The following is a 25,210-nucleotide window of genomic DNA, read 5'->3' on the forward strand; positions in this document are numbered from 1 at the left end:
ATGTAGGGGATCTGCTGTTACATGCTGTATATACTGTATGTAGGGGATCTGCTGTGACATGCTGTGTATACTGTATATAGAGGATCTGCTGTGACATGCTGTGTATACTGTATGTAGGGGATCTGCTGTGACATGCTGTGTATACTGTATGTAGGGGATCTGCTGTGACATGCTGTGTATACTGTATGTAGGGGATCTGCTGTGACATGCTGTGTATACTGTATGTAGGGGATCTGCTGTGACATGCTGTGTATACTGTATATAGAGGATCTGCTGTGTGACATGCTGTGTATACTATATGTAGGGGATCTGCTGTGACATGCTGTTTATACTGTATATAGAGGATCTGCTGTGACATGCTGTGTATACTGTATGTAGGGGATCTGCTGTGACATGCTGTGTATACTGTATGTAGGGGATCTGCTGTTACATGCTGTATATACTGTATGTAGGGGATCTGCTGTGACATGCTGTGTATACTGTATATAGAGGATCTGCGGTGTATACTGTATGTAGGGTATCTGCTGTGACATGCTGTGTATACTGTATATAGAGGATCTGCGGTGTATACTGTATGTAGGGTATCTGCTGTGACATGCTGTGTATACTGTATGTAGGGAATCTGCTGTGACATGCTGTGTATACTGTATATAGAGTATCTGCTGTGTGACATGCTGTGTATACTGTATGTAGGGGATCTGCTGTGACATGCTGTGTATACTGTATGTAGGGGATCTGCTGTGACATGCTGTATATACTGTGTGTAGGGGATCTGCTGTTACATGCTGTATATACTGTATGTAGGGGATCTGCTGTGACATGCTGTATATACTGTGTGTAGGGGATCTGCTGTTACATGCTGTATATACTGTATGTAGGGGATCTGCTGTGACATGCTGTGTATACTGTATGTAGGGGATCTGCTGTGACATGCTGTGTATACTGTATATAGAGGATCTGCTGTGTGACATGCTGTGTATACTGTATGTAGGGGATCTGCTGTGACATGCTGTGTATACTGTATATAGAGGATCTGCTGTGTGACATGCTGTGTATACTGTATGTAGGGGATCTGCTGTGACATGCTGTGTATACTGTATGTAGGGGATCTGCTGTTACATGCTGTATATACTGTATGTAGGGGATCTGCTGTGACATGCTGTGTATACTGTATATAGAGGATCTGCGGTGAATACTGTATGTAGGGTATCTGCTGTGACATGCTGTGTATACTGTATGTAGGGGATCTGCTGTGACATGCTGTGTATACTGTATATAGATGATCTGCTGTGTGACATGCTGTGTATACTGTATGTAGGGGATCTGCTGTGTGACATGCTGTGTATACTGTATGTAGGGGATCTGCTGTGACATGCTGTGTATACTGTATGTAGGGGATCTGCTGTGTGACATGCTGCTGTGTATACTGTATGTAGGGGATCTGCTGTGACATGCTGTGTATACTGTATGTAGGGGATCTGCTGTTACATGCTGTATATACTGTATGTAGGGGATCTGCTGTGTATACTGTATATAGAGGATCTGCGGTGTATACTGTATGTAGGGTATCTGCTGTGACATGCTGTGTATACTGTATGAAGGGGATCTGCTGTGTGACATGCTGTGTATACTGTATGTAGGGGATCTGCTGTTACATGCTGTATATACTGTATGTAGGGGATCTGCTGTGACATGCTGTGTATACTGTATGTAGGGGATCTGCTGTGACATGCTGTGTATACAGTATGTAGGGGATCTGCTGTTACATGCTGTATATACTGTATGTAGGGGATCTGCTGTGACATGCTGTGTATACTGTATGTAGGGGATCTGCTGTGACATGCTGTGTATACAGTATGTAGGGGATCTGCTGTTACATGCTGTATATACTGTATGTAGGGGATCTGCTGTTACATGCTGTATATACTGTATGTAGGGGATCTGCTGTGACATGCTGTGTATACTGTATATAGAGGATCTGCTGTGACATGCTGTGTATACTGTATGTAGGGGATCTGCTGTGACATGCTGTGTATACTGTATGTAGGGGATCTGCTGTGACATGCTGTGTATACTGTATGTAGGGGATCTGCTGTGACATGCTGTGTATACTGTATGTAGGGGATCTGCTGTGACATGCTGTGTATACTGTATATAGAGGATCTGCTGTGTGACATGCTGTGTATACTATATGTAGGGGATCTGCTGTGACATGCTGTTTATACTGTATATAGAGGATCTGCTGTGACATGCTGTGTATACTGTATGTAGGGGATCTGCTGTGACATGCTGTGTATACTGTATGTAGGGGATCTGCTGTTACATGCTGTATATACTGTATGTAGGGGATCTGCTGTGACATGCTGTGTATACTGTATATAGAGGATCTGCGGTGTATACTGTATGTAGGGTATCTGCTGTGACATGCTGTGTATACTGTATATAGAGGATCTGCGGTGTATACTGTATGTAGGGTATCTGCTGTGACATGCTGTGTATACTGTATGTAGGGAATCTGCTGTGACATGCTGTGTATACTGTATATAGAGTATCTGCTGTGTGACATGCTGTGTATACTGTATGTAGGGGATCTGCTGTGACATGCTGTGTATACTGTATGTAGGGGATCTGCTGTGACATGCTGTATATACTGTGTGTAGGGGATCTGCTGTTACATGCTGTATATACTGTATGTAGGGGATCTGCTGTGACATGCTGTGTATACTGTATGTAGGGGATCTGCTGTGACATGCTGTGTATACTGTATATAGAGGATCTGCTGTGTGACATGCTGTGTATACTGTATGTAGGGGATCTGCTGTGACATGCTGTGTATACTGTATATAGAGGATCTGCTGTGTGACATGCTGTGTATACTGTATGTAGGGGATCTGCTGTGACATGCTGTGTATACTGTATGTAGGGGATCTGCTGTTACATGCTGTATATACTGTATGTAGGGGATCTGCTGTGACATGCTGTGTATACTGTATATAGAGGATCTGCGGTGAATACTGTATGTAGGGTATCTGCTGTGACATGCTGTGTATACTGTATGTAGGGGATCTGCTGTGACATGCTGTGTATACTGTATATAGAGGATCTGCTGTGTGACATGCTGTGTATACTGTATGTAGGGGATCTGCTGTGACATGCTGTGTATACTGTATGTAGGTGATCTGCTGTGTGACATGCTGTGTATACTGTATGTAGGGGATCTGCTGTGTGACATGCTGTGTATACTGTATGTAGGGGATCTGCTGTGACATGCTGTGTATACTGTATGTAGGGGATCTGCTGTGTGACATGCTGCTGTGTATACTGTATGTAGGGGATCTGCTGTGACATGCTGTGTATACTGTATGTAGGGGATCTGCTGTGACACGCTGTGTATACTGTATGTAGGGGATCTGCTGTGACATGCTGTGTATACTGTATGTAGGGGATCTGCTGTGACATGCTGTGTATACTGTATGTAGGGGATCTGCTGTTACATGCTTTGTATACTGTATATAGAGGATCTGCTGTGTATACTGTATGTAGGGGATCTGCTGTGACATTCTGTGTATACTGTATGTAGGGGATCTGCTGTGACATTCTGTGTATACTGTATGTAGGGGATCTGCTGTGTGACATGCTGTGTATACTGTATGTAGGGGATCTGCTGTTACATGCTGTGTATACTGTATATAGAGGATCTACTGTGTATACTGTATGTAGGGGATCTGCTGTGACATGCTGTGTATACTGTATGTAGGGGATCTGCTGTTACATGCTGTGTATACTGTATATAGAGGATCTACTGTGTATACTGTATGTAGGGGATCTGCTGTGACATGCTGTGTATACTGTATGTAGGGTATCTGCTGTGACATGCTGTGTATACTGTATATAGAGGATCTGCTGTGTGACATGCTGTGTATACTGTATGTAGGGGATCTGCTGTGACATTCTGTGTATACTGTATGTAGGGGATCTGCTGTTACATGCTGTATATACTGTATGTAGGGGATCTGCTGTGACATGCTATGTATACTGTATATAGAGGATCTGCGGTGTATACTGTATGTAGGGGATCTGCTGTGTGACATGCTGTGTATACTGTATGTAGGGGATCTGCTGTGTGACATGCTGTGTATACTGTATGTAGGGGATCTGCTGTGACATGCTGTGTATACTGTATATAGAGGATCTGCTGTGTGACATGCTGTGTATACTGTATGTAGGGGATCTGCTGTGACATGCTGTGTATACTATATGTAGGGGATCTGCTGTGACATGCTGTGTATACTGTATGTAGGGGATCTGCTGTGACATACTATGTATACTATATATAGAGGATCTGCTGTGACATGCTGTGTATACTGTATGTAGGGGATCTGCTGTGACACGCTGTGTATACTGTATGTAGGGGATATGCTGTGTATACTGTATGTAGGGGATCTGCTGTGACATGCTGTGTATACTGTATGTAGGGGATCTGCTGTTACATGCTGTGTATACTGTATATAGAGGATCTGCTGTGTATACTGTATGTAGGGGATCTGCTGTGACATTCTGTGTATACTGTATGTAGGGGATCTGCTGTGTGACATGCTGTGTATACTGTATGTAGGGGATCTGCTGTTACATGCTGTGTATACTGTATATAGAGGATCTACTGTGTATACTGTATGTAGGGGATCTGCTGTGACATGCTGTGTATACTGTATGTAGGGGATCTGCTGTGTATACTGTATATAGAGGATCTGCTGTGACATGCTGTATATACTGTATGTAGGGGATCTGCTGTGACATTGTGTGTACTGTATGTAGGGGATCTGCTGTGACTTTCTGTGTATACTATATGTAGGGGATCTGCTGTGACATGCTGTGTATACTGTATGTAGGGGATCTGCTGTGACATGCTGTGTATACTGTATGTAGGGGATCTGCTGTGACATGCTGTGTATACTGTATGTAGGGGATCTGCTGTGACATACTATGTATACTATATATAGAGGATCTGCTGTGACACGCTGTGTATACTGTATGTAGGGGATCTCCTGTGACACGCTGTGTATACTGTATGTAGGGGATCTGCTGTGACATGCTGTGTATACTGTATGTAGGGGATCTGCTGTGACATGCTGTGTATACTGTATGTAGGGGATCTGCTGTGACATGCTGTGTATACTGTATGTAGGGGATCTGCTGTTACATGCTGTGTATACTGTATGTAGGGGATCTGCTGTGACATGCTGTGTATACTGTATGTAGGGGATCTGCTGTTACATGCTGTGTATACTGTATATAGAGGATCTGCTGTGTATACTGTATGTAGGGGATCTGCTGTGTGACATGCTGTGTATACTGTATGTAGGGGATCTGCTGTTACATGCTGTGTATACTGTATATAGAGGATCTACTGTGTATACTGTATGTAGGGGATCTGCTGTGACATGCTGTGTATACTGTATGTAGGGGATCTGCTGTGTGACATGCTGTGTATACTGTATGTAGGGGATCTGCTGTGTATACTGTATATAGAGGATCTGCTGTGACATGCTGTATATACTGTATGTAGGGGATCTGCTGTGTGACATGCTGTGTATACTGTATGTGGAGATCTGCTGTGACTTTCTGTGTATACTGTATTTAGGGGATCTGCTGTGTATACTGTGTAAATAATAATTTTTATTTATATAGCGCCAACATTTTCCGCAGCACTTTACAATTAAGCGGGGACATGTACAGACAATAAATTCATTACAAGTTAAGACCATTTAAACAGTGACATTAGGGGTGAGGTCCCGGCTCGCAAGCTTACAATCTACAAGGAAATGGGGGGACACAATAGGTGAAAAGTGCTTGTTATTTCAGGTCTGGCAATTATAATAAATAGGGATTTTCATATAAAGCTGCATGATCCGGTCATCAGCCCGTGTGTTTAAGTGCAATAGTCAAGTAACAAGTGCAGTTATCGTGTGCATGGAGAGTGTGGAGACAGATGAATAGTAGGGTGCAGATTCACATGCAGATAATATTTGGAAGGCGGGAACAGGACAAAGTTAGTTTACTGAGTAGTTGATGTGGTAGGCTTGTTTGAAGAGATGGGTTTTTAAAGCGCGCTTGAATAGGTCGGGGCTAGGTATCAGTCTGATCATCTGGGGGAAGTGCATTCCAAAGAGCTGGCGCAGCACGAGAGAAGTCTTGAAGACGGAGGTGCGAGGTTCGGATTACAGGGGGATGTTAGTCTTAAGGTACCGTTACACTAAACGATTTACCAACGATCACGACCAGCGATACGACCTGGCCGTGATCGTTAGTAAGTCGTTGTGTGGTCGCTGGGGAGCTGTCACACAGACCGCTCTCCCCAGCGATCAGGGGAAAGACTTCGGCATCGTTGAAACTGTCTTCAACGATGCCGAAGTCCCCGGGTAACCAGGGTAAATATTGGGTTACTAAGCGCAGGGCCTGCAAGCAGCGTCCGCGGCGCGCCACAAAACACCGGCACATCGCCAGCGCGTGCCGAAAATGGCACGCGCTAGTGATGCGCGTCCCCATTGCTGTTAATGGGCGCGCTAACGGACGCGTTGCACGGCGTTAATTTCGCCGTGCAACGCTGTCCGTTAGCGCGGTCACATTAACGCAATATGAACCAAGCCTTATGGTTGAACCCTCCAGGGTAATTTCGATGTTGGGTAGAGTGAGGTTAGTAGAGGGGAGAAACACAAGAAGTTCAGTTTTGGAGAGATTTAGTTTCAGAGGGAGGACATGATGATAGAGACAGCAGACAGACAATCCTTGGTATTTTGAATTAGGGTAGGGGTAATGTCGGGGGAAGAAGTGTATAATTGGGTGTCGTCAGCATAGAGATGGTTCTGGAACCCAAATCTGTATATAGAGGATCTGCTGTGTGACATGCTGTGTATACTGTATGTAGGGGATCTGCTGCGACATGCTGTGTATACTGTATATAGAGGATCTGCTGTGTATACTGTATGTAGGGGATCTGCTGTGTATACTGTAGGGGATCTGCTGTGACATGCTGTGTATACTGTATGTAGGGGATCTGCTGTGTGACATTCTGTGTATACTGTATGTAGGGGATCTGCTGTTACATGCTGTATATACTGTATGTAGGGGATCTGCATTGACATGCTGTGTATACTGTATGTAGGGGATCTGCTGTGACATGCTGTGTATACAGTATGTAGGGGATCTGCTGTTACATGCTGTATATACTGTATGTAGGGGATCTGCTGTGACATGCTGTATATACTGTATGTAGGGGATCTGCTGTGACATGCTGTGTATACTGTATGTAGGGGATCTGCTGTGACATGCTGTGTATACTGTATGTAGGGGATCTGCTGTGTGACATGCTGTGTATACTGTATGTAGGGGATCTGCTGTGACATGCTGTGTATACTGTATGTAGGGGATCTGCTGTGTATACTGTTGTCACGATTCCCCTGACCGCTGTCACCAATGGGTCAGGATTCACACCGTGACCGTCACCCCTACGTCACGGATTGAGGTGACTTTAGGCCAACAGACGGCTATCACATGTGCAGGGGGCTTATCTTAGTTATCCCTCCACTGCTACTATGTGATGAAACAACACACACAGGGCTATAGACCTCTTAGTTTACAGCAGGGGCTTATTCTAGGTATCCCACTGCTTTTCTATATACCACGAACTGCAGGGATTTATTTATATCCCGCTTACAGTTCCACTTAACACTTGCAGCTCTCTGGCGCCCCCTTACTCTCAGGTCAGATTAGGTACTGCACCCTGGGTAATTAGTCGCCAGAAAGGCTGCCTGCTATGTACTGGCTATTGGGCACGCTGCAGCGACGCGATAACTACTCCCACTCAGGCAGGAACAATAATTATTAACGTCGCAGCCGCTACAACATAACCCAAAAGTCTGCACACTTCTCGCTGCCACCAGCTTCAATTAAACGGGTCCGAAGCTAACCCAACACAACAGTAACAGTAGCGTATTTTCCCTTCAAGAGACTTAGGGTACGGTTTAGAGCAGGAGAACGAACTAATATATAATAGTATATCCCATTCAAAATAACTAGGCAGTGCGTTATCAAAAATAGTTTATAAAGATGTTATACATGAGACAATTGCAAATATGTACAAGGGTAATTATAACATAAAGGGAATAAATGAGAAAAGATAACACTCACATATTAAAAGCATTGCAGGCATCCAGGCTAGTGCAGTTTCCATACATCCCAGTCCATGGGATGTACCAGCTCTTCCAGGACAATAGGACAAAGCAGTCCAGAAGGGGAAATCAGCAAAAGGTGACTCCTCAGAGCCTGCCAGACCCTTAAAACATTAAGGCTGTGACATCACAGAAAGGCTGGTTTATCCAGACCCTCTTCTCTCTACATTCTGCCTAAACTTTAAACTATTCTCTCTGATTTCTATAACTTCACTACAAAACATGTCAGCGTCCTAAAAAACCCATCAATCATCTCGGATTAACATGAGCATTCTAATGAGATCAAATATGTCCTAACTGGGATACATATTTACAGAGAAATCCCTACCTCTTTACCAGATGGAGTTAGAAACCCGAGTTTAAAGGGATGGGTACCTACACCGAGTGAGACTACGAATATATATTTTCGTATTTCTAGCTTAAATCGATTGCCTAATATCTAACCAAAACTAAACAAAGAATCTTTCATGAATTTTTGGAGCCACTTTTCCTTATAGCTGAACAAGAGCTTACACAGGAAATGCTAGTCGTAAATTCCGTTCGGCAATAAAACCTCTCTTCCCCCATACTCTCAGAGAAGGACAGCCAGGAATTTGCAGCTACAAACTGTTACTCCATGAAGGGGGGGCTTAGCCCACTCAGGCTAGCAAGAGAACTACTTATGATATTTCATACCATATCGTGACACCTCCCCCTTTTGGTGTGCGCTAGGGAGGCAGTACCCCACGGTAGGCCTCCATGGGCACCTCGGTAGGTTCACCCTGGCGGGAGAGTCCATCTGCATTCCCATGCGCTTTGCCCGTTTTATGTTCAATGGTGAAGTCAAACTGCTGAAGGGCAAGGCTCCAGCGTAGCAACCTGCCGTTGGTTCCACACATGGCGTTTAGCCAGCGAAGAGGGTTGTGGTCGGTCACCACAGTGAAAGTGTGACCATACAAGTAGGGCTGCAAGCGCTGCAGGGCCCAGACTATGGCCAGGCACTCCTTCTCGATTGTGGAGTAGGCCACTTCCCTCGGCAAAAGTTTCCGGCTCAGGTATAACACGGGGTGCTCTTGGTCCTCCGAGTCAACCTGGCTGAGCACAGCACCAAGGCCAAACTCGCTGGCGTCGGTCTGCACCAAGAACGGTCGACTGCTGTCGACTGCTTTCAACACAGGGGCGTTGCACAGTGCGGTTTTCAACGCCTGGAAGGCCCCCTCACAGCCATCTGTCCAGTTGACAATGTGAGGTAGCTTCTTCCTGGTGAGGTCCGTCAAAGGTTTTGCCAGGCTACTATAGTGCTTTACGAAGCGCCTATAGTACCCTGCAGTGCCCAAGAAGAACATCACCTGTTTCTTGGTCACGGGAGTGGGCCAGTTCACGATCACTCCCACTTTGTCAGGCTCTGGCTTCAGGGTGTTCCCGCCTACCCGGTGCCCCAGGTAGTGAACCTCCCTCATGCCCATCTGACACTTTCCCGGCTTGATAGTCAGTCCTGCTTGGTGAATTCGCCTGAGCACCTCCTCGAGATGCTGCAGGTGTTCCTTCCAGGAGGGACTGAAGATGGCAATGTCATCCAAGTAGGCCATGGCGTACGTCTCCAGTCCCTGAAGCAGGAGGTTGACCATCCGCTGGAAAGTGGCAGGGGCATTCTTCATGCCGATGGGCATGACCGTGGACTCGTACAGTCCAAAGGGTGTGATAAAGGCGGACTTCTCCTGCGCCTCGGGGCTCAGGGGAATCTGCCAGTATCCTCGACTCAGATCCATTATTGTTAGGTAATCTGCGCCAGCTAACTTCTCAAGCAGCTCCTCCATGCGCGGCATTGGGTGCTCATCCGAGGCTGTGATGGCGTTGAGCCCCCTGTAGTCCACGCAGAACCGAGTGGTCCGGTCCTTCTTTGGCACGAGAACTACAGGTGATGCCCACGCGCTCTTTGACCGTCGAATCACCCCCAGCTGTAACATCTCATCGATCTCTTGGCGCATAGTCTGCTGCACCTGGTCAGAGATTCGATAGGGTTTTCGCCGTAGTGGGGCGTGATTCCCGGTGTCCACCTCGTGGACTGCTAACTCAGTCCTCCCAGGTCGGTTGGAGAACACGACCCGGAAAGGTTCCAGTGTGGTTTGCAACTGCACCCGCTGGGGTTCAGTCAACGAGGCGCTTACCTCCACATCCTCGATGGACCCATTGGCCTTGGCTTGGGCCAGCAAGTCCAGGAGGGTGTCTTCCTCACCGTCTTCGGGCAAGCTGCAGACCGGTAGGACGAAAGGTTCACGTTCGTGATGAGCCTTCATCATGTTGACGTGAAAGGCCTTTCGCCTACCCCGAGCGTGGTCAAGCGTGACCACGTAAGTGACCGGGTTGAGCTGTTGGTGGACGACGTACGGGCCCTCCCAGGCCGCCTGAAGCTTATCCGTTGGTACAGGGACCAGCACCCACACCTTTTGACCCACGTGGTAGGTCCGCTCCCGGGCGTTCTGGTCGTACCAGTGCTTCTGATCAGCCTGAGCCTGCATCATGATGTCATGCACCAACTGCGTCAAGGTCTGCATCTTGTCACGGAAGCGCATGACATACTCCACTATGGACACTTCAGAAGGGTTCGGCTCCTCTTCCCAGAATTCTCTTACCAACCCAAGGGGTCCCCGGACTCACCTGCCGTACAGGAGCTCGAAGGGTGAGAACCCCGTCGAGGCCTGCGGAACCTCTCGGTAAGCGAACAGCAGGTGTGGGAGGTACCGCTCCCAGTCGCGCCCTTGAGTCTCAACCAGCATGCGTAGCATCTGTTTGAGGGTACCATTGAAGCGTTCACACAAGCCATTGGTCTGTGGGTGATACGCACTCGATACCAGGTACTTCACCTGCATTCTCTTACAGAGAGCCTCCATTAGGCGAGACATAAATTGAGTCCCTTGATCAGTAAGCATTTCCCTGGGAAACCCTACGCGTGAAAAGATGGCCAACAGGGCATCCGCCACCTTATCTGCCCTAGTTGACGACAGAGCTACTGCCTCTGGGTACCGGGTAGCGTAGTCTACCACAGTAAGGATATATTGCTTTCCAGAGCTGCTGGGGACGGCCAGCGGGCCCACAATGTCCACCGCGATCCTCTGGAAAGGCTCCTCTATCACTGGCAAAGGGATCAGGGGAGCCTTAAGAGCAGGCCCCGCCTTCCCCAATCTTTGACAAGTGATACAGGAGCGGCAGTAGTTTGACACATCTGTCCCCATCTTAGGCCAATAGAAGTGTTGAGACAGCCGGGCCTTAGTTTTGCTGATCCCCAAGTGTCCAGCTAGCGGGATCTCATGGGCAATCCGCAACAACTCACCCCGGAATTGCTGCGGGACGACCAGCTGTTTTTCCCTCAACCACTCCTTTTGTGATTCTCCGGGTGCTGTCTCCCGGTACAACCTTCCTTGTTCCCAGAACACCTTCTCCTTATCAGTCTCGGAGAAGGGCGTCCCGGCAAGTTGTCTCAAACTCTCTAGGCTCGCATCTGTGTGCAGAGCGGCCTGAAACTCCTGGCTAGGGGAAGCCAGAAGCGACGTCAGGGTCCCTTCCCCACAGGAACCCTCTTGGACCTGCTCTGGGTCCACCTCTGGTTCAGTCACAGTGATGACTGAGGAGGGTCCGGAAGGCAGACAGTTATCTGCGTTCCGGGCACTCTGACTGCGGGTGACAGCAGCTACGTAGGCTGTCTCCCCAGGGGTTTCTACAGGCCCATCAGCCGGCGCTGCTATGGGTTCTACCTCCCCATCCACCCCCAACACTCCAGGGGCAGTGCTACTTATGGGCCAGTTACCTTCCTCGGTGGCACTGGTCACTTTCATGGCGTCACCTTCCTCATGGTTCCCATGCATCTCCCCATTTCCTGTAGCACCGACACTTGCCCCTGTTAGGGGTTCCTCAGCCGTCTCACTCCGCAGAGCGACGTGGCTGGGCACGCCTGTACCTATGGACATATTAACCTTCACAGAAAAATCATTATCAGGTTCAGCTGGCACAGGTACAACATTTTCACCATCAATCCTAGGGAAAAAATGGTTATTAGATGCATCATTACAAGATAAAGCATGGTCAGGTAACACATGCGATTTCCCATCATCATCATCATCATCAGGGTTAACTTTACCCGCATTAGTAGATTGGGGAGGGGTGTCAGGAACGTAGTATGCAAACATCCTCCCCAAATCAGTCCCCAACAAAACATCAGTGGGCAAATTATCAGACAGCCCCACTTCCTTCACCCCGCTCCCAGCACCCCAATCAATAAAAACCCGGGCCATCGGTAAGGGACAGCTGATGCCCCCAATCCCAGTGACAGTTAGGGTTTTCCCCGGAATGATTTCTTCAGGGGCCGCCAGTTCGGGTCGGATGAGGGTTCGTTCAGCCCCGGTGTCCTTGAGGCCTGTAGCAACATGGCCCCCCACAGTGACGGGCTGTACGTTGTCACACACCCTCCCAACCACACCACCCACCAAAAGAACTGCTGCATTAGGCCCTGGGGCCTTGGCTGGGGGGTTCTTCGGCCTGTCTGGACAGAAGGTACTGATATGCCCAGGCCGCTTGCAGGTGTAACACGCGCGAGGTTCGGTGGTAGGTCTGGTGCTGTTGGCCACAGGGCCAGGACCTCGGGTGTGCTGGCTGGCAGGGGTACTGGCGTTGGTTGCAGGCTTACCCCCTCTCCAGCTGGTGGTGACTGGCTTCCGCACTTCCGATCTACGGTTGGCCTCATAGGCATCGGCAATCTGTGCTGCTTTCGTCACGTCTTTGGGTTCTCTGTCCATCACGAACTGTCGCACCTCAGCTGGGCAAAGATGAAAGAACTGGTCTTTGATCATCAGGTCTCGCAGCTGCGCAAAGGTGGTCACTGACAGTCCTTGGGTCCACTGGTCAAAATGGGTCCCCAGTCCATGCACCACATCACTGTAACTGTCGTGTGGGCCACGTTGGAGGGTCCGGAACTTTCTACGGTACACCTCGGGAGTAAGCTGGTACTTTGCTATCAGGGCCTGCTTGATGGCCTCATAGTCACCATCTTGTTCTTGAGGGAGGGCAGCAAACGCCTCCAGAGCTTTGCCTCTCAGCCCTGGTGTCAGGTATCGTGCCCATTCATCGGTAGGCAGTCGGTACTGTCTGCAGGCTTTCTCAAAGGCCCGCAGAAAAGTGTCCAAGTCCCCGTCCTTCTCCATAACAGGAAAGTGATCGGGCCGGGGCTTAGGTATCTGAGCGCTGCTGGGCTCACGGCTGGACTGGGACGACCCCTGCATTTGCAGTTGGGCTAACTGCAGCTGGTACTCCCGCTCCGCTTGCCGCTCGGCTCGCTGGGCCTCTCGCTCGGCTCGCTCATGGTATTGCTGAATCAGCTGCCGACGTCCCTCTAGGTCATCTGCGGCGCATTGTTGCAGAGCCAGCTGCAGGAGGAGGTCTGCGCCCCCCTGGTTGCCAGTAGGGCCCGTATTCAGTGGTTGGACCTCTGCTGCAGTCTCATGTTCGCTGGTGCTGGCTTCTGCGGCCTCTGAGCTCTGAGATTGGTCTCGAGCGGCTTCCCATTGCACCAGATCTGCGACCAGTTGGGCTTTGTTTTTGCTTGCAAAGTCAATGTGCTGTGACTTGCATAAGGCGACAAGGGTGTCTCTGGTCTGCTGCTCATAGAAGATTTCTCCCAGCACAACCATGGTTGCCAAATAAAAGATAGGATAGAAAAACGAAGAGAAAGGGAAGGGATAATTACCAGTACGCAATTGTCTCACAACTAAAAAGCACTGAGTTCGTTCTCCAAACTTATTTGCGCAGAGTCCTCGCAAGAACTTTCTGCAAGTTTTTAGTGAGAGGAATGATTACTCAAACCAAATCACTAATGCTCTAAAATATCCCACCGCCTTGCCACCAATTGTCACGATTCCCCCTGACCGCTGTCACCAATGGGTCAGGATTCACACCGTGACCGTCACCCCTACGTCACGGATTGAGGTGACTTTAGGCCAACAGACGGCTATCACATGTGCAGGGGGCTTATCTTAGTTATCCCTCCACTGCTACTATGTGATGAAACAACACACACAGGGCTATAGACCTCTTAGTTTACAGCAGGGGCTTATTCTAGGTATCCCACTGCTTTTCTATATACCACGAACTGCAGGGATTTATGTATATCCCGCTTACAGTTCCACTTAACACTTGCAGCTCTCTGGCGCCCCCTTACTCTCAGGTCAGATTAGGTACTGCACCCTGGGTAATTAGTCGCCAGAAAGGCTGCCTGTTATGTACTGGCTATTGGGCACGCTGCAGCGACGCGATAACTACTCCCACTCAGGCAGGAACAATAATTATTAACGTCGCAGCCGCTACAACATAACCCAAAAGTCTGCACACTTCTCGCTGCCACCAGCTTCGATTAAACTGGTCCGAAGCTAACCCAACACAACAGTAACAGTAGCGTATTTTCCCTTCAAGAGACTTAGGGTACGGTTTAGAGCAGGAGAACGAACTAATATATAATAGTATATCCCATTCAAAATAACTAGGCAGTGCGTTATCAAAAATAGTTTATAAAGATGTTATACATGAGACAATTGCAAATATGTACAAGGGTAATTATAACATAAAGGGAATAAATGAGAAAAGATAACACTCACATATTAAAAGCATTGCAGGCATCCAGGCTAGTGCAGTTTCCATACATCCCAGTCCATGGGATGTACCAGCTCTTCCAGGACAATAGGACAAAGCAGTCCAGAAGGAGAAATCAGCAAAAAGTGACTCCTCAGAGCCTGCCAGACCCTTAAAACATTAAGGCTGTGACATCACAGAAAGGCTGGTTTATCCAGACCCTCCTCTCTCTACATTCTGCCTAAACTTTAAACTATTCTCTCTGATTTCTATAACTTCACTACAAAACATGTCAGCGTCCTAAAAAACCCATCAATCATCTCGGATTAACGTGAGCATTCTAATGAGATCAAATATGTCCTAACTGGGATACATATTTACAGAGAAATCCCTACCTCTTTACCAGATGGAGTTAGAAACCCGAGTTTAAAGGGATGGGTACCTACACCGAGTGAGACTACGAATATATATTTTCGTATTTCTAGCTTAAATCGTTTGCCTAATATCTAACCAAAACTAAACAAAGAATCTTTCATGAATTTTTGGAGCCACTTTTCCTTATAGCTGAACAAGAGCTTACACAGGAAATGCTAGTCGTAAATTCCATTCGGCAATAAAACCTCTCTTCCCTCATACTCTCAGAGAAGGACAGCCAGGAATTTGCAGCTACAAACTGTTACTCCAAGAAGGGGGGGCTTAGCCCACTCAGGCTAGCAAGAGAACTACTTATGATATTTCATACCATATCGTGACAACTGTATATAGAGGATCTGCTGTGACATGCTGTGTATACTGTATGTAGGGGATCTGCTGTGACATGCTGTATATACTGTATGTAGGGGATCTGCTGTGACATGCTGTATATACTGTATGTAGGGGATCTGCTGTTACATGCTGTATATACTGTATGTAGGGGATCTGCTGTGACATGCTGTGTATACTGTATGTAGGGGATCTGCTGTGACATGCTGTGTATACTGTATGTAGGGGATCTGCTGTGTGACATGCTGTGTATACTATATGTAGGGGATCTGCTGTGACATGCTGTGTATACTGTATATATTGGATCTGCTGTGTGACATGCTGTGTATACTGTATGTAGGGGATCTGCTGTGACATGCTGTGTATACTGTATGTAGGGGATCTGCTGTTACATGCTGTATATACTGTATGTAGGGGATCTGCTGTGACATGCTGTGTATACTGTATATGGAGGATCTGCGGTGTATACTGTATGTAGGGTATCTGCTGTGACATGCTGTGTATACTGTATATAGAGGATCTGCGGTGTATACTGTATGTAGGGTATCTGCTGTGACATGCTGTGTATACTGTATGTAGGGGATCTGATGTGACATGCTGTGTATACTGTATGTAGGGGATCTGCTGTGTGACATGCTGTGTATACTGTATATAGAGGATCTGCTGTGTGACATGCTGTGTATACTGTATGTAGGGGATCTGCTGTGACATGCTGTGTATACTGTATGTAGGGGATCTGCTGTGACATGCTGTGTATACTATATGTAGGGGATCTGCTGTGACATGCTGTGTATACTGTATGTAGGGGATCTGCTGCGACATGCTGTGTATACTGTATGTAGGGGATCTGCTGTGACATACTATGTATACTATATATAGAGGATCTGCTGTGACATGCTGTGTATACTGTATGTAGGGGATCTGCTGTGACATGCTGTGTATACTGTATGTAGGGGATCTGCTGTTACATGCTGTGTATACTTTATGTAGGGGATCTGCTGTGACATGCTGTGTATACTGTATGTAGGGGATCTGCTGTTACATGCTGTGTATACTGTATATAGAGGATCTGCTGTGTATACTGTATGTAGGGGATCTGCTGTGACATTCTGTGTATACTGTATGTAGGGGATCTGCTGTGTGACATGCTGTGTATACTGTATGTAGGGGATCTGCTGTGACATGCTGTGTATACTGTATGTAGGGGATCTGCTGTGTATACTGTATATAGAGGATCTGCTGTGACATGCTGTATATACTGTATGTAGGGGATCTGCTGTGACATTGTGTGTACTGTATGTAGGGGATCTGCTGTGTGACATGCTGTGTATACTGTATGTAGGGGATCTGCTGTGACTTTCTGTGTATACTATATATAGGGGATCTGCTGTGACATGCTGTGTATACTGTATGTAGGGGATCTGCTGTGACATGCTGTGTATACTGTATGTAGGGGATCTGCTGTGACATACTATGTATACTATATATAGAGGATCTGCTGTGACATGCTGTGTATACTGTATGTAGGGGATCTGCTGTTACATGCTGTGTATACTGTATGTAGGGGATCTGCTGTGACATGCTGTGTATACTGTATATAGAGGATCTGCTGTGTATAATGTATGTAGGGGATCTGCTGTGACATTCTGTGTATACTGTTTGTAGGGGATCTGCTGTGTGACATGCTGTGTATACTGTATGTAGGGGATCTGCTGTTACATGCTGTGTATACTGTATATGGAGGAACTACTGTGTATACTGTATGTAGGGGATCTGCTGTGACATGCTGTGTATACTGTATGTAGGGGATCTGCTGTGTGACATGCTGTGTATACTGTATATAGAGGATCTGCTGTTACATGCTGTGTATACTGTATGTAGGGGATCTGCTGTTACATGCTGTGTATACTGTATGTAGGGGATCTGCTGTGACATACTATGTATACTATATATAGAGGATCTGCTGTGACATGCTGTGTATACTGTATGTAGGGGATCTGCTGTTACATGCTGTGTATACTGTATGTAGGGGATCTGCTGTTACATGCTGTGTATACTGTATATAGAGGATCTGCTGTGTATAATGTATGTAGGGGATCTGCTGTGACATTCTGTGTATACTGTTTGTAGGGGATCTGCTGTGTGACATGCTGTGTATACTGTATGTAGGGGATCTGCTGTTACATGCTGTGTATACTGTATATGGAGGAACTACTGTGTATACTGTATGTAGGGGATCTGCTGTGACATGCTGTGTATACTGTATGTAGGGGATCTGCTGTGTGACATGCTGTGTATACTGTATGTAGGGGATCTGCTGTGTATACTGTATATAGAGGATCTGCTGTGACATGCTGTATATACTGTATGTAGGGGATCTGCTGTGTGACATGCTGTGTATACTGTATGTAGGGGATCTGCTGTGTATACTGTATATAGAGGATCTGCTGTGACATGCTGTATATACTGTATGTAGGGGATCTGCTGTGTGACATGCTGTGTATACTGTATGTGGAGATCTGCTGTGACTTTCTGTGTATACTGTATGTAGGGGATCTGCTGTGTATACTGTATAAATAATAATTTTTATTTGTATAGCGCCAACATTTTCCGCAGCACTTTACAATTAAGCGGGGACATGTACAGACAATAAATTCAGTACAAGTTAAGACCATTTAAACAGTGACATTAGGGGTGAGGTCCCGGCTCGCAAGCTTACAATCTACAAGGAAATGGGGGGACACAATAGGTGAAAAGTGCTTGTTATTTCAGGTCTGGCAATTATAATAAATAGGGATTTTCATATAAAGCTGCATGATCCTGTCATCAGCCCGTGTGTTTAAGTGCAATAGTCAAGTAACAAGTGCAGTTATCGTGTGCATGGAGGGTGTGGAGACAGATGAATAGTAGGGTGCAGATTCACATGCAGATAATATTTGGAAGGCGGGAACAGGACAAAGTTAGTTTACTGAGTAGTTGATGTGGTAGGCTTGTTTGAAGAGATGGGTTTTTAAAGCGCGCTTGAATAGGTCGGGGCTAGGTATCAGTCTGATCATCTGGGGGAAGTGCATTCCAAAGAGCTGGCGCAGCACGAGAGAAGTCTTGGAGACGGAGGTGCGAGGTTCGGATTACAGGGGGATGTTAGTCTTAAGGTACCGTTACACTAAACGATTTACCAACGATCACGACCAGCGATACGACCTGGCCGTGATCGTTGGTAAGTCGTTGTGTGGTTGCTGGGGAGCTGTCACACAGACCGCTCTCTCCAGCGATCAGGGGAAAGACTTCGGCATCGTTGAAACTGTCTTCAACGATGCCGAAGTCCCCGGGTAACCAGGGTAAATATTGGGTTACTAAGCGCAGGGCCTGCAAGCAGCGTCCGCGGCGCGCCACAAAACACCGGCACATCGCCAGCGCGTGCCGAAAATGGCACGCGCTAGTGATGCGCGTCCCCATTGCTGTTAATGGGCGCGCTAACGGACGCGTTGCACGGCGTTAATTTCGCCGTGCAACGCTGTCCGTTAGCGCGGTCACATTAACGCAATATGAACCAAGCCTTATGGTTGAACCCTCCAGGGTAATTTCGATGTTGGGTAGAGTGAGGTTAGTAGAGGGGAGAAACACAAGAAGTTCAGTTTTGGAGAGATTTAGTTTCAGAGGGAGGACATGATGATAGAGACAGCAGACAGACAATCCTTGGTATTTTGAATTAGGGTAGGGGTAATGTCGGGGGAAGAAGTGTATAATTGGGTGTCGTCAGCATAGAGATGGTTCTGGAACCCAAATCTGTATATAGAGGATCTGCTGTGTGACATGCTGTGTATACTGTATGTAGGGGATCTGCTGCGACATGCTGTGTATACTGTATATAGAGGATCTGCTGTGTATACTGTATGTAGGGGATCTGCTGTGACATGCTGTGTATACTGTATGTAGGGGATCTGCTGTGACATGCTGTGTATACTGTATGTAGGGGATCTGCTGTGACATGCTGTGTATACTGTATATAGAGGATCTGCTGTGTATACTGTATGTAGGGGATCTGCTGTGTATACTGTAGGGGATCTGCTGTGTATACTGTATATAGATCTGTATATACTGTATGTAGGGGATCTGCTGTTACATGCTGTGTATCCTGTATATAGAGGATCTGCTGTGTATACTGTATGTAGGGGATCTGCTGTGACATGCTGTGTATACTGTATGTAGGGGATCTGCTGTGACATGCTGTGTATACTGTATATAGAGGATCTGCTGTGTATACTGTATGTAGGGGATCTGCTGTTACATGCTGTGTATACGGTATATAGAGGATCTGCTGTGTATACTGTATGTAGGGGATCTGCTGTGACATGCTGTGTATACTGTATATAGAGGCTCTGCTGTGTATACTGTATGTAGGGGATCTGCTGTGTATACTGTATGTACGGGATCTGCTATGACATGCTGTGTATACTGTATGTAGGGGATCTGCTGTGACATGCTGTGTATACTGTATATAGAGGATCTGCTGTGTATACTGTATGTACGGGATCTGCTATGACATGCTGTGTATACTGTATGTAGGGGATCTGCTGTGACATGCTGTGTATACTGTATATAGAGGATCTGCTGTAACATAGTAACATAGTTAGTAAGGCCGAAAAAAGACATTTGTCCATCCAGTTCAGCCTATATTCCATCATAATAAATACCCAGATCTACGTCCTTCTACAGAACCTAATAATTGTATGATATAATATTGTTCTGCTCCAGGAAGACATCCAGGCCTCTCTTGAAGCCCTCGACTGAGTTCGCCATCACCACCTCCTCAGGCAAGCAATTCCAGATTCTCACTGCCCTAACAGTAAAGAATCCTCTTCTATGTTGGTGGAAAAACCTTCTCTCCTCCAGACGCAAAGAATGCCCCCTTGTGCCCGTCACCTTCCTTGGTATAAACAGATCCTCAGCGAGATATTTGTATTGTCCCCTTATATACTTATACATGGTTATTAGATCGCCCCTCAGTCGTCTTTTTTCTAGACTAAATAATCCTAATTTCGCTAATCTATCTGGGTATTGTAGTTCTCCCATCCCCTTTATTAATTTTGTTGCCCTCCTTTGTACTCTCTCTAGTTCCATTATATCCTTCCTGAGCACCGGTGCCCAAAACTGGACACAGTACTCCATGTGCGGTCTAACTAGGGATTTGTACAGAGGCAGTATAATGCTCTCATCATGTGTATCCAGACCTCTTTTAATGCACCCCATGATCCTGTTTGCCTTGGCAGCTGCTGCCTGGCACTGGCTGCTCCAGGTAAGTTTATCATTAACTAGGATCCCCAAGTCCTTCTCCCTGTCAGATTTACCCAGTGGTTTCCCGTTCAGTGTGTAATGGTGATATTGATTCCCTCTTCCCATGTGTATAACCTTACATTTATCATTGTTAAACCTCATCTGCCACCTTTCAGCCCAAGTTTCCAACTTATCCAGATCCATCTGTAGCAGAATACTATCTTCTCTTGTATTAACTGCTTTACATAGTTTTGTATCATCTGCAAATATCGATATTTTACTGTGTAAACCTTCTACCAGATCATTAATGAATATGTTGAAGAGAACAGGTCCCAATACTGACCCCTGCGGTACCCCACTGGTCACAGCGACCCAGTTAGAGACTATACCATTTATAACCACCCTCTGCTTTCTATCACTAAGCCAGTTACTAACCCATTCACACACATTTTCCCCCAGACCAAGCATTCTCATTTTGTGTACCAACCTCTTGTGCAGCACGGTATCAAACGCTTTGGAAAAATCGAGATATACCACGTCCAATGACTCACCGTGGTCCAGCCTATAGCTTACCTCTTCATAAAAACTGATTAGATTGGTTTGACAGGAGCGATTTCTCATAAACCCATGCTGATATGGAGTTAAACAGTTATTCTCATTGAGATAATCCAGAATAACATCCCTCAGAAACCCTTCAAATATTTTACCAACAATAGAGGTTAGACTTACTGGCCTATAATTTCCAGGTTCACTTTTAGAGCCCTTTTTGAATATTGGCACCACATTTGCTATGCGCCAATCCTGCGGAACAGACCCTGTCTCTATAGAGTCCCTAAAAATAAGAAATAATGGTTTATCTATTACATTACTTAGTTCTCTTAGTACTCGTGGGTGTATGCCATCCGGACCCGGAGATTTATCTATTTTAATCTTATTTAGCCGGTTTCACACCTCTTCTTGGGTTAGATTGGTGACCCTTAATATAGGGTTTTCATTGTTTCTTGGGATTTCACCTAGCATTTCATTTTCCACCGTGAATGTGTATACTGTATGTAGGGGATCTGCTGTGTATACTGTATGTACGGGATCTGCTATGACATGCTGTGTATACTGTATGTAGGGGATCTGCTGTGACATGCTGTGTATACTGTATATAGAGGATCTGCTGTGTATACTGTATGTACGGGATCTGCTATGACATGCTGTATATACTGTATATAGAGGATCTGCTGTGTATACTGTATGTACGGGATCTGCTATGACATGCTGTGTATACTGTATGTAGGGCATCTGCTGTGACATGCTGTGTATACTGTATATAGAGGATCTGCTGTGTATACTGTATGTAGGGGATCTGCTGTGTATACTGTATGTAGGGGATATGCTGTGTATACTGTATATAGAGGATCTGCTGTGTATACTGTATATAGAGGATCTGCTGTGACATGTGTATATACTGTATGTAGGGGATCTGCTGTGTATACTGTATGTAGGGGATATGCTGTGTATACTGTATATAGAGGATCTGCTGTGTATACTGTATATAGAGGATCTGCTGTGACATGTGTATATACTGTATGTAGGGGATCTGCTGTTATATGCTGTTTACTGTATATAGAGGATCTGCTTGTATACTTATGTAGGGCATCTGCTGTGACATGCTGTGTATACTGTATATAGAGGATCTGCTGTGTATACTGTATGTAGGGGATCTGCTTTGTGACATACTGTGGGCTATATGTAGCTTCCATTGGGAAGTAGAGTTACTCCCTGCCTCAGTTAGAGATTACAAATGGAGAATTCCTTGCTAAAGGCCATCCGGTCTGTAGATAGGGGGCCATCCGGTCTGTAGATAGGGGGCCATCTGGTCTGTAGATAGGGGGCCATCTGGTCTGTAGATAGGGGGCCATCTGGTCTGTAGATAGGGGGCCATCTGGTCTGTAGATAGGGGGCCATCTGGTCTGTAGATAGGGGGCCATCTGGTCTGTAGATAGGGGGCCATCTGGTCTGTAGATAGGGGGCCATCCGGTCTGTAGATAGGGGGCCATCCGGTCTGTAGATAGGGGGCCATCCGGTCTGTAGATAGGGGGTCATCCGGTCTGTAGATAGGGGGCCACCCGTTCTGTAGATAGGGGGCCACCCGTTCTGTAGATAGGGGGCCATCCGGTCTGTAGATAGGGGGCCATCCGGTCTGTAGATAGGGGGCCATCCGGTCTGTAGATAGGGGCCATCCATGTGATCTATGGTTGTCATGTTGATACAATCCTATTAATATTATTGCCATCCAGAGTAGTGACACATTGTATATTTTGATTTTCCTGGATAAACTCCTCACTGTGCATTGTCTCTCTTCAAAGTTGAGGAACAACGGGTCCTTCATGTGGCTAAACACATCAGCTAGATCTTCCCTGATCCCTTATCCCTAAAACACATGCTCTATCAACTCAGCAGAGCATACATGTGTTTTATATGGCAAAAGTGGAGTAATCCATTAGCAGACATCTCCGCCGACGGCTTATCTCCTGGTCAATCGTCTAGAAATGCCTGCTCCTTCCCTCTCCCAACATCATCCAGCAGGCAGGTTTAGGAGGACCCTGTACACATGAGATGATCGACTGTTCGACTTTAATATGTTGTAAATTGTATTTATGATTTTAAAAGTGGAAATACTGGTGGTCACCTAGCTGTAGAATGTTCAAAGCTTCATTCTATCTGTGGCATCGAATATGGCATCCATGATGCGTTTCATCTCTACATTTTCAAACATTGTGTATGAAAAAGGCTTAGAGCTGAAATGCGCCATTGACGCTATATTCGATGCCACTGGTGGAATGAAGCTTTGAAAATTCTACAACTACAACTACAAAATGGAAATTGGGGATTGTTCCTCTCCCCTCATGGTAAAGCACGAACTCTCTAAGGTGCGTGGACTGTAGATCCAGGTTGGGAAGGATGATGAGCACGTGAAGAATCTAACCTTCGTCCATCACCGGCATGCCATGATCAAGAAACGGTTACATTTTCAGGTTGGAAGGAAATTATTACAGAATATCCTGTTTTTAAACTTGTGTTTTTAATGGAGATTTAAAGTTCCAATTTTTTTTATCTGGCCATTGAGCCCAGGAGGAAGTTACTGATTTTTCACTTTTATTTCTGACTCTGACAATACTGGATTCCATGCCTTACCAATGGTAGTGATACATACAGCATCCTCTCTAGAAATGTCATCAGTCTCACCTCATTGGGGAGGCGGTGTGGACTTGCCTTGTATGAAGACTTGGGTCTAACCATGTTTGTCTTGTCGTCCTTTAGCACCGTCCCATTAGGTCCAGACCAAATTCTTCTGAGAGGAGCTCAGCTGAGGAATACTCAGTGGGTTCATGGCATCGTTGTCTACACAGGTCACGACACAAAGCTTGTGCAGGTGAGACCCATTATCTTAGCGTCTTTTCTTTCTTTTTTTTAAAGCTAGCTGTGCAAATGGATCCTGAAACAAAAAAGGCTTGCTTATTTCCTTCTGCCGGTCTGGAGGAGAAGATGTCCCAACCACCTGACCTTTCAGCCAACCAGTGGCCACAGTGGTCAGGTAGCTGCTGGTCATGCCATAATCTGCTGTAGTCCCACCAGGGTATGTCTGAGTTATACATACTCCCGGCCAGAGTCCATACAAGTGTATGTAGCGAGGCCACGCTTACTGGGTTGCTGAGTTCCTTGTCGGGGTGCGGCCTCACTCCATACAAGTGTATGGAGCGAGGCCACGCCCACTGGCGGGAGTATGTATAACACATACATACCCTCTGGTCTTGGCTCAGAAACCGGTGAATCCTCACAGTGCGTACTTTGGGGGGATTCATAAGTCTGCAGTCACATAGTGTGGACCTGACAACCCTTTAACACCTTTTTTTCTAGGTCACAGGACATTTTTCTATAATTTTATATAAACACTCCCATCAAAGTTTTTATCCTCTTAATATATTGCAGTCATCATAGTATATAGCACTGTGGACTTACAATTGCTCATTTTGCCTTTCTACCCAGCTAACACTACTTTTTTTCATTAGGTCTATGACATCACGTGATTAAAGGCAGGCTATCTGAATCTTTCTAAGCTTTATGTAGAATCAGAAGGTGTCTTTTACTCGGACTCCCATGACAGCACGACGAGCACGACGAGAGAGGGGATCCGCCCATTAGGAACAGGAAACCTACAGATACAAAAGGGCGGTACCTCTCCCTTGCCTCAGTTGGTTTCCTGTTCCTGAGGGGACGGGTGCCTACAGACAGAAGGCCCAGGCCGGCCGGCCGATTACGGTAGCGGGGGGGTCTCCTACCTCGGCCGGTGCGGAGATCCC

The 25,210-nt window shown here is 46.5% G+C and overlaps 1 protein-coding gene across 5 annotated transcripts in view; it reads left to right on the forward strand.

Moving 5' to 3' along the window:
- Positions 1-25,210, forward strand: part of ATP8A1 (ATPase phospholipid transporting 8A1) — a 291,307-nt gene that overhangs the window by 120,814 nt on the left and 145,283 nt on the right. For all 5 annotated transcript variants that reach the window (XM_069744529.1, XM_069744527.1, XM_069744530.1 and 2 more), the window contains exon 11: positions 24,171-24,282. In XM_069744529.1, coding sequence (XP_069600630.1) covers positions 24,171-24,282 — 112 coding nt within the window. The remainder of the gene's footprint in view (positions 1-24,170; positions 24,283-25,210) is intronic.

The sequence above is a fragment of the Ranitomeya imitator genome, chromosome 1, assembly GCF_032444005.1.
Source record: "Ranitomeya imitator isolate aRanImi1 chromosome 1, aRanImi1.pri, whole genome shotgun sequence".
NCBI lineage: Eukaryota > Metazoa > Chordata > Amphibia > Anura > Dendrobatidae > Ranitomeya > Ranitomeya imitator.